Source organism: Accipiter gentilis, chromosome 24 (assembly GCF_929443795.1).
Source record: "Accipiter gentilis chromosome 24, bAccGen1.1, whole genome shotgun sequence".
Taxonomy (NCBI): Eukaryota; Metazoa; Chordata; class Aves; order Accipitriformes; family Accipitridae; genus Astur; species Astur gentilis.
In genome coordinates this window covers 12,795,419-12,809,128 of record NC_064903.1, presented here as the reverse complement: position 1 = coordinate 12,809,128, position 13,710 = coordinate 12,795,419, and the positions used below count along the sequence as shown (strand labels likewise).

At 48.4% G+C, this 13,710-nt stretch overlaps 1 protein-coding gene across 2 annotated transcripts in view; it reads right to left on the bottom strand.

Moving 5' to 3' along the window:
- Window positions 1-13,710, bottom strand: part of LOC126050292 (gamma-aminobutyric acid receptor subunit gamma-4) — a 338,971-nt gene that overhangs the window by 293,339 nt on the left and 31,922 nt on the right. The window contains exons 8-9 of one of the 2 annotated variants that reach the window (XR_007509488.1): window positions 9,526-9,728; window positions 2,981-8,412 (exon numbers count right to left, since the gene is read on the bottom strand). Coding sequence is in view for 1 of the 2 variants with exons in the window: in XM_049828000.1 (XP_049683957.1) it covers window positions 8,119-8,412; window positions 9,526-9,728 (497 nt within the window). In the remaining variant the exon portion in view is untranslated. Of the gene's footprint in view, window positions 1-2,876; window positions 8,413-9,525; window positions 9,729-13,710 lie in introns of those variants that run through there. The other variant, XM_049828000.1, reaches the window with a different exon arrangement.

Below are 13,710 nucleotides of genomic sequence, written 5' to 3'. Positions count from 1 at the left end.
TAAAATCATGCCAGGCAGTAATATAAAGAATCAGCAATAGCAAGAAAAAAAATCCCACCCTGAAAGACCTGAGATTCCTCTGACAGAAAATTGAGTCAATTTTCTCTTGCACAATCCTTCAAAAAAAACAACCCCAATTTTTTCCCCAGACACGCTTCTTTATTGAAGGTCTGCAGGCAATAGGGCTTTCCCCCTGGGTACCTGGGTTTCCTCACCTGGTCTGATGGGAACGCTGGGAGCCCAGCCGCATTATACCCCAACACTTCACAGCAGGTACCTCCCGCCCTTAATGGGCTGCCAGGAGCTGTGCTGTCGGGCGATCGGTGCCATTTCTCCAAGAGCCGAGAAAGACAACAAATGGGCGCCGTGTAGCAGTCACCCTGACACGGGCCTGGGGTGGCAGCTCCCATCCCAGCCACACTGGGGCTGTGCAGGCAGGTGCGTTCATGTCTCCCCTCTTGCAGCTTGAAACATTTTTGGCCACGCTCATTCTCCTTAAATTCAGTCTTCCCAAAGCCTATAAATCTGAGGCATTAAGAGAAATTATAATGAATGTATTTCAGCCATATAAAAAGTAACAACTTAATATAACTTTCTCTTCTCCCTCCGCCCTCCCTCCCTTCACCACCTCATGTTGTTAGCATTTTGGGATGTGTCAGAGCGTGAGGGGATGTAAGGCGTGCCGGAGGGAGGAGGGAGGCTTTCCCGCCCCGGGCTGGTGTGGAGTGTGCCCGCAGGGAGCTGACCTCCTCCCCTGAGCCGCCGGGCCCCTGCCCCGGGGCACCCCGGCCTTCCTCAGGAGCCGGCGCCCTCCCTCGCTGCGCTCCGAACGAAAATACCGACGCCTGCTGTTGGCACCGAGAAGCGGGGAAAGAAAGGGGGGGACATCACGTCAGAAACACGATGGCTTTACAGTTCGAGCACCGGCGGCGGAGCCGCGGCCCAACGGTTTCCACGGCGACGGGGGGTGGCGGGGGTGGGGGGGTGCGCTCGCGGGCCCGGCTCCGCGCGTGCGCGGAGGAGGCTGCCCCGGGCAGGCGGCAGTCGGCGACAGGAGCCCTTGTGTCGGGAAACGGCGGGCGGCCCGCGACAGGGTGGCGGGCGGGACGGAACCCAGAAAACAAGCCCCCCCAAGAGAGACTGAGGAGACGAAATAGCATCCGCGGGCGGGAGGTGGCAGGGGGTGCGGCCTCTTGGAGATGGCTCAGCCCTCCTCCATGTTGCGGGTGAGGTGAGAGGATGGCGGGGCCGCGTCCCCCCGCAAGTTCACGAAGGACGTGTGGGCCGTGGAGGAGAGGTGGAGGAGTCTTGCCTGGCAGCCGGACATCCTCAGGCAGGCCTCGTGCGATGCCTTGTGTGCTAGGGTGATCTTGTGGGGGTTTTCTAATGGTTGGGAGGGGGCTTTTTCGTGAGCGTCGACGCTCCCTTCCCTTCTAGCCTTGGCAGATTGGATATTTGGGGAGATTTTAGGGGAGTTTCAAGGCCGAGGGAGCGGTGGCAGCATGTCGGGGCCACGCAGGGTAGGAGGCAGCACTGAAGAAGGGAGACCGCGTTTTGGGGGAGGGGTAGCAAGAGGCCAATGTTTCTAGCACAGCAGGCATGACTAATGCATGTTTCTCCAAAGGAGCAAAGGGGAAGGCTTCACATACGTGGCTGTGTGGGCTGAGGGCTGGATTTGGCAGCCACGTGGGCACTGCTGGCCTTTGCTCCTCCTTACACTTTGGGGACAGGAGGCTGGGTGGCTCTTGGGGCAGGCCCTCTTCAGAGCTGGGGTTGTCCTTTTGATTATGATCACCCCAAAAGTCACCAGCATTATGATGGGGAGCAGAAAGGCCAAAATAAAGTCCACCAAATATTAATGCCACCCCCTCCCCCCAAAAAACACTTGGGGAGATACTGGTATTTTCTTTACAATAGCAACAGACTGAAAGGACCAAGCAAGGGTTTCTCTTGCATTAGAAACAATGATTTTAAATGGTAGAGACCATTTAAACATGCTTCTCAGCAGTGTTGATTTAAAGCAACTTCTTTCTTTAAAAAAAAAAAATAATCAGAAAAATCACCCACCCACCCCAAAAATATCAGACCAACATTTTCCCCCACTTTCCAACAAAATATTTTTCTCTGGGGAAATAACAATATTAACCAGCTCCAGTAACCCCATCAGAGGGGGAACAGGGGACAATTTTTAGCCTTCTTACAAGATGTAGATAGACAGTGGTGTTGAAGACAGGTAGTCCATATTGTTGTTTATTATTTATAATAAGTAGCATCCAGAAATCTCAGTTAAGGAACAAGCCCCTAGTGTGCTAGTCGCTGTACAAACACACAATAAGAGTGCCTGCCCTGAAGAGCATACAGTCTAAAAATGGTCCCTTACACAGCATAATTTGGAGGGGAAGGATAGGAATTGGAGACAGAGAAATGAGAAATCAACCTTTTTCCTGACTTCCTTTTACCTTCCAAACAAAAGCCATAAAACTTAAATGCTGAGATCACCGTTTCCAGTCCCCATCATTAGCTAGATATTAGAATCATAAAATCATTTAGGTTGGAAAAGACCCTTAATATCATCGAGTCCAACGGTAAACCTGACACTGCCAAATCCACCACTAAACCATGTACCTAAGTGCCACATCTACATGTCTTTTAAATACCTCCAGGGATGGTGACTCAACCACTTCCCTGTTCCAGTGCTTGATAACGCTTTCAGTGAAGAAATTCTTCCTAATGTCCAATCTAAACCTCCCCTGGTGCAACTTGAGGCTGTTTCCTCTTGTCCTATCACTTGTTACTTAGGAGAAGAGACCAGTATGCACGTCACTACAACCTCTTTTCAGGTAGTTGTAGATAAGGTCTCCCCTGAGCCTCCTTTTCTCCAGGCTACACAACCCCAGTTCCCTCAGCCGCTCCTCATAGGACTCTTGTTCTCTAGACCCTTCACCAGCTTCATTGCCCTTCTTTGGACACTCTCCAGCACCTCAATGTCTTGTAGTGAGGGGCCCAAAACTGAACACAGTATTTGAGGTGTGGTCTCATCAGTGCCAAGTACAGGGGGACAATCACTTCCCTACTCTTGCTGGCCACACTATTTCTGATACAAGCCAGGCTTGTATGGCTTGTATAGCTTCTTGGCCACCTGGGCACACTGCTGGCTCATATTCAGCTGGCTGTTGACCAACACCCCCAGGTCCTTTTCTGCCAGGCAGCTTTCCAGCCACTCTTCCCCAGCCTGTAGCACTGCATGGGGTTGTTGTGACCCAAGTGCAGGACTCTGCACTTAGCCTTGTTGAACCTCGTACGTTTGGCCTCACCCATCGATCCAGCCTGTCCAGATCCCTCTGTAGAGCCTTCCTACCCTCTAGCAGATCAACACTCCTGCCCAACTTGGTGTTGTCTGCAAACTTACTGAGGGTGCACTTGATCCCCCATCCAGATCGTTGATAAAGATATTAAATAGAACTGGCCCTAATACTGAGACCTGGGTGGTGCAGAAAGGAGACAGCTTGGCAGTGAGTCACACTGCTGATGTTGACACCAGTCACCTCAAGAATATGGTCCCCAGGTGCTATTCTTCCATCTGCAGCAATGACAGAATCCTGCAAGACTTCCTGAAAAATGTTTCCTAGTGAGGTGTCATTACTCCCCAGCTATCCTCATCCTCAACTCTTCCTTCAGGTCTTCTTGGTGTTCTTTGTTCTTTTCAGCCATAAGACTAACTTAACTCTCTGAGGAAGGTCTTCTTCAGTCTCCTCAAAAGCTGGATTAAGCAGTCCAGGCTCTGCAGTCCCTAGTGATACCACAGCAGCTGCAGAGCTTTCTGCCACAAAGTGATGATACTCCATTTGGTACTTCTGGATCCTTGTGTGTGTTTGTCTCCACCTTGGTAGGGGGATGTCCCTTCCTTTTGGAAATTGGATTCTTTTTCCACTGTAGTTCAGATTTGTATTTCTTGAAACCAGGACACCTGTCCTACAGATGAGCTTCTAGTTCTCACTGCTGCATTGTCTGCTGACACTGCCTTGAAAGGACAGAAGACAATCAGCTTATCCAACAGGTTTCATACTAGAAGGCTGGACTTGTGGCACTGCTGGAAAGAGAGCTTTTTCTGATCCACAGGACAAAAGTTATACTCCTGCATGAAGTTTTCAAGGCATTTGAAACAGTGCATATGTCCACAGGGGGTGTCCATAGGTTGGAGAAGAGCCTACAGGCAGATAAGTTCATTGTCCGCTTCATCCTGGAAGTTGTAGAGATGATTGTCCAGCAAGAGATGGAACTGACCACATTCACAGCAAAGTTCACTAACTTGGGATGTGTGTTCTTCTGCTACAGGATCAGCCATGATAGCCAGCATCAAGCACTCTCGGGCCACCAGCAAGAAAACTTGTCATGTAGTAGCTGTCTGACAGAGGTTCTCTTTTGGCACCGGGGCTGGAAATGTGACTTGCTCATCCCTGGGAAGGGTAGGGAGGAGGTGAGGGAAGTCCAGCACCAACTCAGCCTGTGATGGTGGCAATACGCAGCTCCTCCACCAAGTTTCCGGCTGGGGAAAAAAGTCGAAACCTACTTGAGGGAAGGAGGCAGCACAGCCACCCAGGTGTCTTGCAGTTGCCCAGGTGTCTCCATCCCTCCTGCCCGGCATAGCATGGCTCAGCCCCATGTTCTCGGGCTGTGTCCCCTGGAGTGAGCTAGTCAGACGCTGGTGAAAAGGCAAGAGCTGTGCCAGGCTGAAAGACACTGCAGTACCATAAGCCATCCCAGCATGATGGCAGAAACTACAGCATGCAGGGAAAGGCAGGTGGTTTATGCCAGTCTAGGAGGGGACCAGTGGGCCTTGGCTCCCATTGTCTTGCTGAGCAGGGCCACACATGGCTACTGGATGTCTCTGTGCCCTGGATTCCTTGCTGATATAGCAGGGAAACCTTTTTTTCAGGAAACTGGAGCTTTGCAAAGTAATTCCAAAAAATGGCAGATTTTCTTTCTGGCTTTTCTTAGCTTTCCTTTTCTGAGATAGATACTGTAGAAACTTAAAAACATGATTGAATTTGTGCATGCCTTTATTTATTGAGCTATTTATGATGGGCGCAGATTTCCCTAAGCCAAAAAGCCCCCTCCCTCCTCCTTCCCCAGCCTTAGTAATCAGCTTCCTTGTGCTCCAGCCCACGCTGGGCTATTTTCCTCTGTCAAATCCTCCATCACTGGTTAAATTACCTAGGTGTGTGTTGGCTTTATCTTTTTTTGGTGAAATCTCATAAGCTTTCAATTCTACTTTGCCCAAGTTCCTGTCATCCTCTTAGGGCTCTTGTACACACTGCTTCTCTCCTGGCTGATCTGTAAAAGGTCTAATTTCAACAACCTGCTGTTCTCAGGGCTGAAGTCTGTAGTCCGGTGCTGTGTCCATCTGTGTCCATCATCTGTGATGATCATCTGTGTCCATCAAGGCTCCCAAGTGCTTCACAGCTACAGTGAATTGCAGATGTTTGGACTCCTTTGCACATGGATGTTAAATTTTCCTTTCCACCATCCCTTTCTCAGATGCTCCCCTTCCACGTTTAGCTGCCTGTGTTCACTGCAGCCTACATAGCCTGCACACCTTTTATGCCACCGTACTGTTAATGAGCATATTTGGCATGGGCCCTGGTTTGCCACCAGGGTGTCCTCTCCCACGCACATACTAGCAACTGCCTTCTGACATGTGAAGACATGCTTCATTCAGAGTCTGTCGCGTGAGCCAGTTTTAATCTAGGATGCTCTTTCCTTTTGGCTCCCCACAGAGATCACAGGACCCTGTTTAATCCAGCTCCCTGTCGGTGTACAGTTGAGTCATAGGAGGTTCTTCTGTTGCTACATCTAACAGTGCTTTGCTATCAGGAGCAGAACATCAACCTGCTTGGCTGGGAGTCGGCACTGTCACCCAGCACCTCTCCTTGTCTGGAAGTTGTTTTGATTCTTTTCTTAGACTTCTCCCTCTCTGTGTCTTTCTCTCTAAAACATTAATTTCCTCTAATTAGAGCCTCCTTAACAATTCTTTTTTCCCCTCTCCTCAGTTAATTTCCTCTAATTAGAACCTCCTTAATAATTCTTTTGCTAAATCAATTTCCGCAGTTAGAACCACCCGCCATAATTTCTTTCCATCCTTTCAAAAGCTGTCGGAGTAGCAAAGCAAATTATGCTTCTGGGTAACCTTTATCTCTTACTTGGTATTTTAAAAGAACTGTAACAGGTTAGACAGGCACAATTTCCCCTTCCAGAGCTATGCTGGTCTGACCCCATTAGGTTATACTTAGCTGAGTGTTGTACTATTGTATACTTAATTAGGCGCTCTAGCTGTTCCTCTGGAACCAAGGTAAGGCTGAATGAATTAAACATGACACTTCATTATTCAGATCAGATTTAACAGTGTCAAAATCCGTCTTTAAACCAGATCAAATTGCTCTCTAAGAATATGTAAAACCTCCTGCCCGTTAGCTGTCCTGTGAGCCAGCTGTTCCTAACTTTTTCTCTGCAGCCATGCCACTTTTCTTCTTGTGACAAGCCTTTTAAGTACTAATTGTTTCTAAAACATGCTGTTTTTAAAAAGAATTTTTTTTGTTTGTAATTTACAGAGTAAGTAACTATTAATGGTACATTGCTTTTCACAATCATGCTGTGGGCCACATCAGCAGTTGGTATAAATGGGGGGGCAGCTGATTTACACATTATGGACCTTGGGCCTGAGTTTCCTCTTCTACATTATGCAGTTTCTTCCCAGTCGAGACTGCATTATGCATTTCTCTGTCCCTTTAAGATGGACTATAAGGAACCATCTCACTATGTCTGACCTTCCTGAAATCTACGAAGGACAACTCGCTCCATTTCCTGATTTTGGGAAGAAAAGGGCCAAGTATTGGTGGCAACTAGGAGGAGCCATACAGTTCTAGTGAAGTCTGGTTTTTTTTATGTAATTATGAAAAAAAAGAAGTAAGGAAACACATCTGAGCTGCAGGAATGCTCTCTTCCCACCACTGGTAGGTGCAGCACTGGTGGCTGATCATATTCCCTTTTCTAGTACCCCTTTCTCAGGTTAGCACCTCCTACCAAGCACAGATCTGATGGTTTTAACAAGTGTTGTGAAGGAGAGCACTGCCCTGCTATGATGCATGGTACAATAGGGCCCAGTTCACGTGAGACAGGTCAATGAAAGCTACCTCAAAACAGGCCTATGAGACTGCTTCTGGTCTTTGTAGCATAAGGACTTTCTCTCTCTTTTGGCTATGCCCAGCATAAGCTGCGTAGCCTGCTCAAAGTCCTGATCACAAAGCAGAAGGTCACTGTGAGCCCTGAAGAGTCTGCTCCAGTAAGGCAGATGGGCCCTTCAAAATTGTGAAGTGCTTTTTACCACCATCTGATGAGAATCAGCAATGCCTCAGTGGGTGGATGCCTTGGGTGCCACTTGGTACAAGTGGAGTGATCCATGAGGAAGGCTCCACAGATATTCTACAGGGAGCTGGTGGAGGCTTGCAGCTACTCCATCCTTGTCAGTGCCACTGTCAGCTTTCTGGGCAGGTTCAAAACATTTTAGCCAAGCCCAGCTACTGTGGAAAAGCTGTACTGCTGCCCTCTTTCACACTTCTTTCCTTTGGACCTCTCCAAGCCTCTAGCACTCCACAAAGTCTGTTCTGGTGGAAGTGGTGCAGAAGTTGTAAGATCTCCTTTATTTTCTTTGCAGTCTTAATAACTGTGCAGAAAACTCCATTTGCCATCACTTCCCATGGAATTCTGGAGTAGGATTGGATGGAAAAATGAAACCCATTAGGGTTTTTGTTTTTGACAAAATCCCTAATGTTTGAAATGGGAATAGGATGTTTTTGGACAATCTTACAAGGAGTAAAATGCTGGTGGTGCTGGAGAGGAGGTTGTTTGGGAAGGGTAAATTCTCTAAAAAGATACTTTAGAAGGCTAAAAAAAACCTGTCTGGTTCTTCTCAGAAGAGATGAGAGAGCAGGAAGAGGGAATCACCAGATTGAATTGTTCAGGCCGACAGTCGACTACAACTGAAGAGATGCTGTTCTCTACGCTCCTTGAGAAGCCCATCTTGCTGGTCTCCAGTCCTTTCCAGCTGAGGACAAAGAACAGCTAGAGATAGAGATAGGCAATCCAGTAGACAATGTTGAAGAGCAGGAAGGCAGTGGGGAAGAAAACTCGAGAGTAGGAGTCCAGGCGGGAGATGTGAATGCGGACCCTCCCCTCCCGCCACATTCCTGTCTGACAGTCTTCAATGCAGCAGAAGAACCTCTCGCATTCCTTTCCTTCCAGACAGGGGGAGCCAGGGTCTTCATCCTCATCCTCCTCTATCTCTGGGGGCCAGTGCATGATGCTGTTGATGTTGATGGTGGTAAAGGATGGCATCACCTGTGCACCAGCAGGTGGCTATAATGAGGAGGGGAAAGTGGATTAAAGGGAAGGAACAGGCAAGAAAACATGTTCTAGACACCCAAACCCATCCAATTGGCAATAGATCATAGCATAGGTGCAGTTCAATGGAGAGGGATGACTGATCATTCCCCATCTCTGCACCTGGTTGTAAATTACCACCTTGGCATACTGTAGGGACTGGCAGCTTCCTACATGACTGTGAGTTTCCTCCCTGGCAGCCTAGGGCATAGCTTTAGTCAGCAAAGCTTTGCTCTGATTCCCTATCTCTGCCACTAATAGTGCAGAAACAGGACCTGTTTGGTTTCAGCTGTGCTAGCCTCTTCCCTCATTCCCCTGACCTAAGCTGTCTCTGAAGACACAGCACACAGTCCAGATGTGTCTTCTGGTTGCTGTCAGTTACTGGAGAAAAGCTGGAGAAAGGCTGTGTGTGACCCATAACCTCTTGGCCCAGGAGCAGAGGCATATCATCAGCCTCATGGAAGAGCTCTCTCCACCTGTACTGGGAAATGAGGCTGGAACAGAAGAGATCTGTCTTTTTTGGTTTCAGTTCTGTCCCAGTTCAGAGGCCTGTTTCAACCAATGTCAGAAGTATGTGCCATGAGCTTGGGCAGATCTCAAGAGGATGATGACCACTCTGAGTTCACTATCCCCACACTCAGGAGGTCTTCTGATGGACAGACCACAAAAGAAAGTAGGTTTCTGCATCTCTGTGACATAAGATACCTCTGTAATCCACAGAGATCAAACCCGTACAGGTGGAATAACCTGGGTATGGATCACCCTGTCTTAAAGTGGACATTTACATTTGGTCATGTGAGTCATCCTAAACTGTACTGCTAAGCTCTCCAGCAATTCTGAAGAGAGCACAGGGTGCCTGGCTCTGACAGGGATCTCCTTGTTTTAGGGGAGCCTCATCTGCTTTTTCTGGTTGTGTCTCACCTTTCAGGTGCTCAGACCCAGCACACAGAGTGGTTTGAGGATGTTGTGAACACAGGATGGGTCAGGCAGTAAACCACATCAGCAGTTTCCAATGCAGGCTCAGAAGAGATATTTCTAACTAGCTTGAGGTTCTAACAGCATCCACCTCTGCTAGCTCCTTTGACCTACCAGTCTGGCTCTCCTGTTGTTTTGCTCGAGTGGTTTCTTGTTTCCCACCAGGTAGTTGAGTGTAGCGTACTCCATGAGAGCGGCAAAGACGAAGATGAAGCACACAGAGACAAAGAGGTCCATGGCTGTGATATAGGAAACTCGGGGAAGGTGCTTGCGGGAGATAGTACTCAGGGTGGTCATTGTTAGCACAGTCGTGATACCTAAGAGAGAAAAGAGCTGGTTTAAGTAATGAAGAGGAGCACTTGTATCTTCTGCATGCATCTAGACCCAAGAAAATCCGCATTTCCCCTCTCATGTGGGAGAGAAATTCCTCTGGTTGTCTGGTCCCATTTTTGCTCTGCTCAGAGAGACACTGGTCTTGAGGTGCCCTCTAACAATGCTCTATGGAAAAAGAGCTGTTCAAAACCCAGGTGTCACACAGGCCATCAATGTGAACTGGTAAAGGAGTGGGGAACTCGGACTCTGCTTAAGGCTGTATACAGGAACAACTGCTTGGATGATGGCAAGAGAGTCCAAAGGAAGGACATGCTAAGAGGCAATAACACTGGATGGATGGTTTTGGGCAGGCAATGGGTGAGTTGGGATTCAGTCAGTGATGTCTGGCTGAGTCAGCAATAAACATGGCAATGTCTTAGATGACACAGGACTGCTACTTCTGTCTGATGTGAACCAGAGCTGGAAGGCAAAGGCCTCTGTTCTTTTTCTGCCTTTGTCTTTGAGCATGTGCTCCCAGGATTAATTCAGCCCAATGCAAAGCTCATCATAGAATCATAGAATAGTTTGGGTTGGAAGGGACCTTTAAAGGTCATCTAGTCCAACCCACCTGCAATGAGCAGGGACATCTTCAACTAGATCAGGTTGCTCAGAGCCCCATCCAACCTGACTTTGAATGTTTCCAGGGATGGGGCATCTACCACCTCTCTGAGCAACCTGTTCCAGTATTTTACCACCCTCATTGTAAAAAATTTCTTCCTTATATCTAGCCTGAATCTACCCTCTTTTAGTTTAAAACCATTTTTCCTTCTCCTATTGCTATAATGGATGCTATAATGCTAATAAAAAGTCTGTCCCCATCTTTCTTATAAGCCCCCTTTAAGTATTGAAAGGCTGCAATAAGGTCTCCCCAGAGCCTTCTCTTCTTCAGGCTGAACACCACCAACTCTCTCAGCCTGTCCTCATAGGAGAGGTGTTCCATCCCTCTGATCGTTTTTGTGGCCCTCCTCTGGACTCACTCAAGCAGGTCCATGTCTTTCTTGTACTGAGGACTCCAGACCTGGATGCAGTACTCCAGGTGGGGTCTCACCACAGTGGAGTAGAGGGGCAGAATCACCTCCCTCGACCTGCTGGCCACATTTCTTTTTATGCAGCCCAGGATATGGTTGGCCTTCTGGGCTGTGAGCGCACATTGCCAGCTCATGTCCAGCTTTTCATCCACCAGTACCCCCAAGTCCTCCACAAGGCTGCTCTCAATCCCTTCCTCCCTCAGCCTGTATTGATACTGGGGGTTGCCCTGCCCCAGGTGCAGGGCCTTGCACTTGGCCTCATTGAACCTCATGATGTTCACGTGGACTCACTTCTGAAGCTTGTCCAGGTCCCTCTGGATGGCATCCTGTCCCTCAGGCTTGTCAACTGCACCACTCAGCTTGGTGTCGTCTGCAAATTTGCTGAGGGTGCGCTCAATCCCACTGTCTATGTCATCGATGAAGATACTAAAGAGTACGGGTCCCAATATGGAGTCCCGAGGCACACAACTCATCACTGATCTCCACCTGGACATTGAGCCGTTGACCACTACTCTCTGGATGCGACCACCCAGCCAATTCCTTATCCACTGAACAGTCCACCCATCAACTCCATCTCTCTCCAATTTAGAGAGAAGGATGTTGTGGGGGACTGTGTCGAAGGCCTTACAGAAGTCCAGATAGATGACATCTGTAGCTCTTCCCTTGTCCACTGATGTAGTCACTCCATCATAGAAGGCCACTAGGCTGGTCAGGCAAGATTGCCCTTGGTGAAGGCATGTTAGCTGTGTCGAATCATCTCCCTGTCCTCCATGTGCCTTAACATGGCTTCTAGGAGGATCTGTTCCATGATCTTCCCAGGCACAGAGGTGTGGCTGGCAGGTTGGTAGTTCTCAGGACCCTCCTTTCTACCCTTTTTAAAAATGGGTGCAGTGTTTCCCTTTTTCCAGTCACCGAGGTCTTCACCTGACTGCCATGACTTTTCAAATATCATGGAGAGTGGCTTGGCAACTACATCAGCCAATTCCCTCAGGACTCTGGGATGCATCTTGTCAGGTCCTGTAGACTTATGTATATTCAGATTCCTCAGGTGGTCACAAACCTGATATTGTCTTACAGTGAGAGGGACTTTGCTCCCCCAGTCCCTGTCTTGCAGTCTATCCACTGAAGAGGTGTGGGAAGAGAGGTTGCCAGTGAAGGCTGAGGCAAAAAAGTTGTTGAGTACCTCAGCCTTCTCCTCATCCATTGTTACCAGTTTGCCAGTCATGTTCATTGGGGCGGTACACTTTATTTGACCTTCCTTTTCTGGCTGATGTACCTATAGAAGCCCTTCTTATTATTCTTTGCGTCCCTTGCCAAGTTCAGCTCGAGCTGCGCCTTGGCCTTCCTGATGCCATCCCTACACAACCAGGCAGTGTCCCTATACTCCTCCCAGGATACCTGTCCCTGCTTCCACTGCCTGTACATTTCTTTCTTGCCCTTCAGTTTGACTAGCAGGTCTTGACTCATCCACGCCAGTCTCTTGCCTTCTTTTCCTGATTTCTTACACCTGGGGATTGAGAGCTCTTGCTCTCTATGGAAAGCATCCTTAAAGATCTGCCAGCTCTGTTCTGCTCCCTTGTTCCTGAGGGCAGTTTCCCAGGGCGTCCTATTGGCTAACTCCCTGAACAGCTTGAAGTTTTCTTTCCTAAAATTTAAGTTCCTGGCTTTACTCTTTGACTGACCCATATCCCTCAGGACTGTGAACTCCACCAGTGCATGATCACTGCAGCCAGGCTGCCTTCAATCTTGATGTCTCCAATTAGCTGACTTGCACTGGTGACCATCAGGTCTGGTATCACGTCCCCTTTAGTAGGATTGTATATTACCTGGCTTGTATATTACATTGAGTTATCCTCAATGCACTCCAGGAATCTCCTGGATTGCCTGCAGTTCACCATGCTACTTTTCCAGCACATGTTGGTGTGGCTGAAGTCCCCCAGCAGGATAAGAGCCTGCGAGTGCGATGCCTCCTGTAGCTGGAGTAAGAAGGCTGCGTCAATAGGCTCCCCTTGATTGGGTGGCCTGTAGTAAACACCAACCACAAGATTCCCTTTGTTGCCTCGGTCTCTAATTCTTACCCATAAGCTTTCAACCTGCTTACGGCTATTCTTCGGAGACAGCTCTTCACAATCTATCCATTTCTTGGCGTAGAGGGCAAGTGGGTAGGAGATGGTAAGGAATCTCTTTTGACTTGAATGGGGCATGGAATTATTTTTGCAGCAGTAATGCTTACAGACCTGTTTCCAGAGATGAAGTATCAGGAGCCAACAAAGGATCAGCTGCAAGAGCTGGTATCGTGATCTCATCGACTGCTTTTTAGGATGTGGGGAAGATGGAAATCCACCTGTTCTTTCTTCTCTAGAATTCATCTAAATCCACCTGCCACCCTTTCCTGGGGTCACCCCAATGCCTTTAGATGGGAGCATGGCAAGAGATTTTCATATTTTCCTGCTGTATTTGCTTTAGCAGATGTGATATGACTTCCCATATATTTGAAATGCCAATGGAACTGGTCTGGTTTACATCTCCCTCATGTAGGCTGGCAGGCTTAAAATGCACTGGGAATCATTTGTATTAAGTACAACAGGGACTGTGGAGAGAATACATTGCTCTTGATGTGCTGAGGTCCCTTCCCACAGAGAGGAGCCCCCCTCCTGGGGAAACTTGCCTTTGTTTTTTGAGACAGCCACCATAGTGGTGTCAGCCTTGCAGAACATTTTGCCTCTTGCTGTTCATTCCTTTCCCAGCCACAGACTATGGCATACCTTCACCTCCATTGGAAATGACACCCCACTCCTCCTCCTGCTCTCTCCATGGGCACCAAAGAAATTGATTTTGATAGAGAGGTGGGGAGAGATGGTCAGAATGGATGGGCTCTGACTAGCCCTGCCTGATGCTG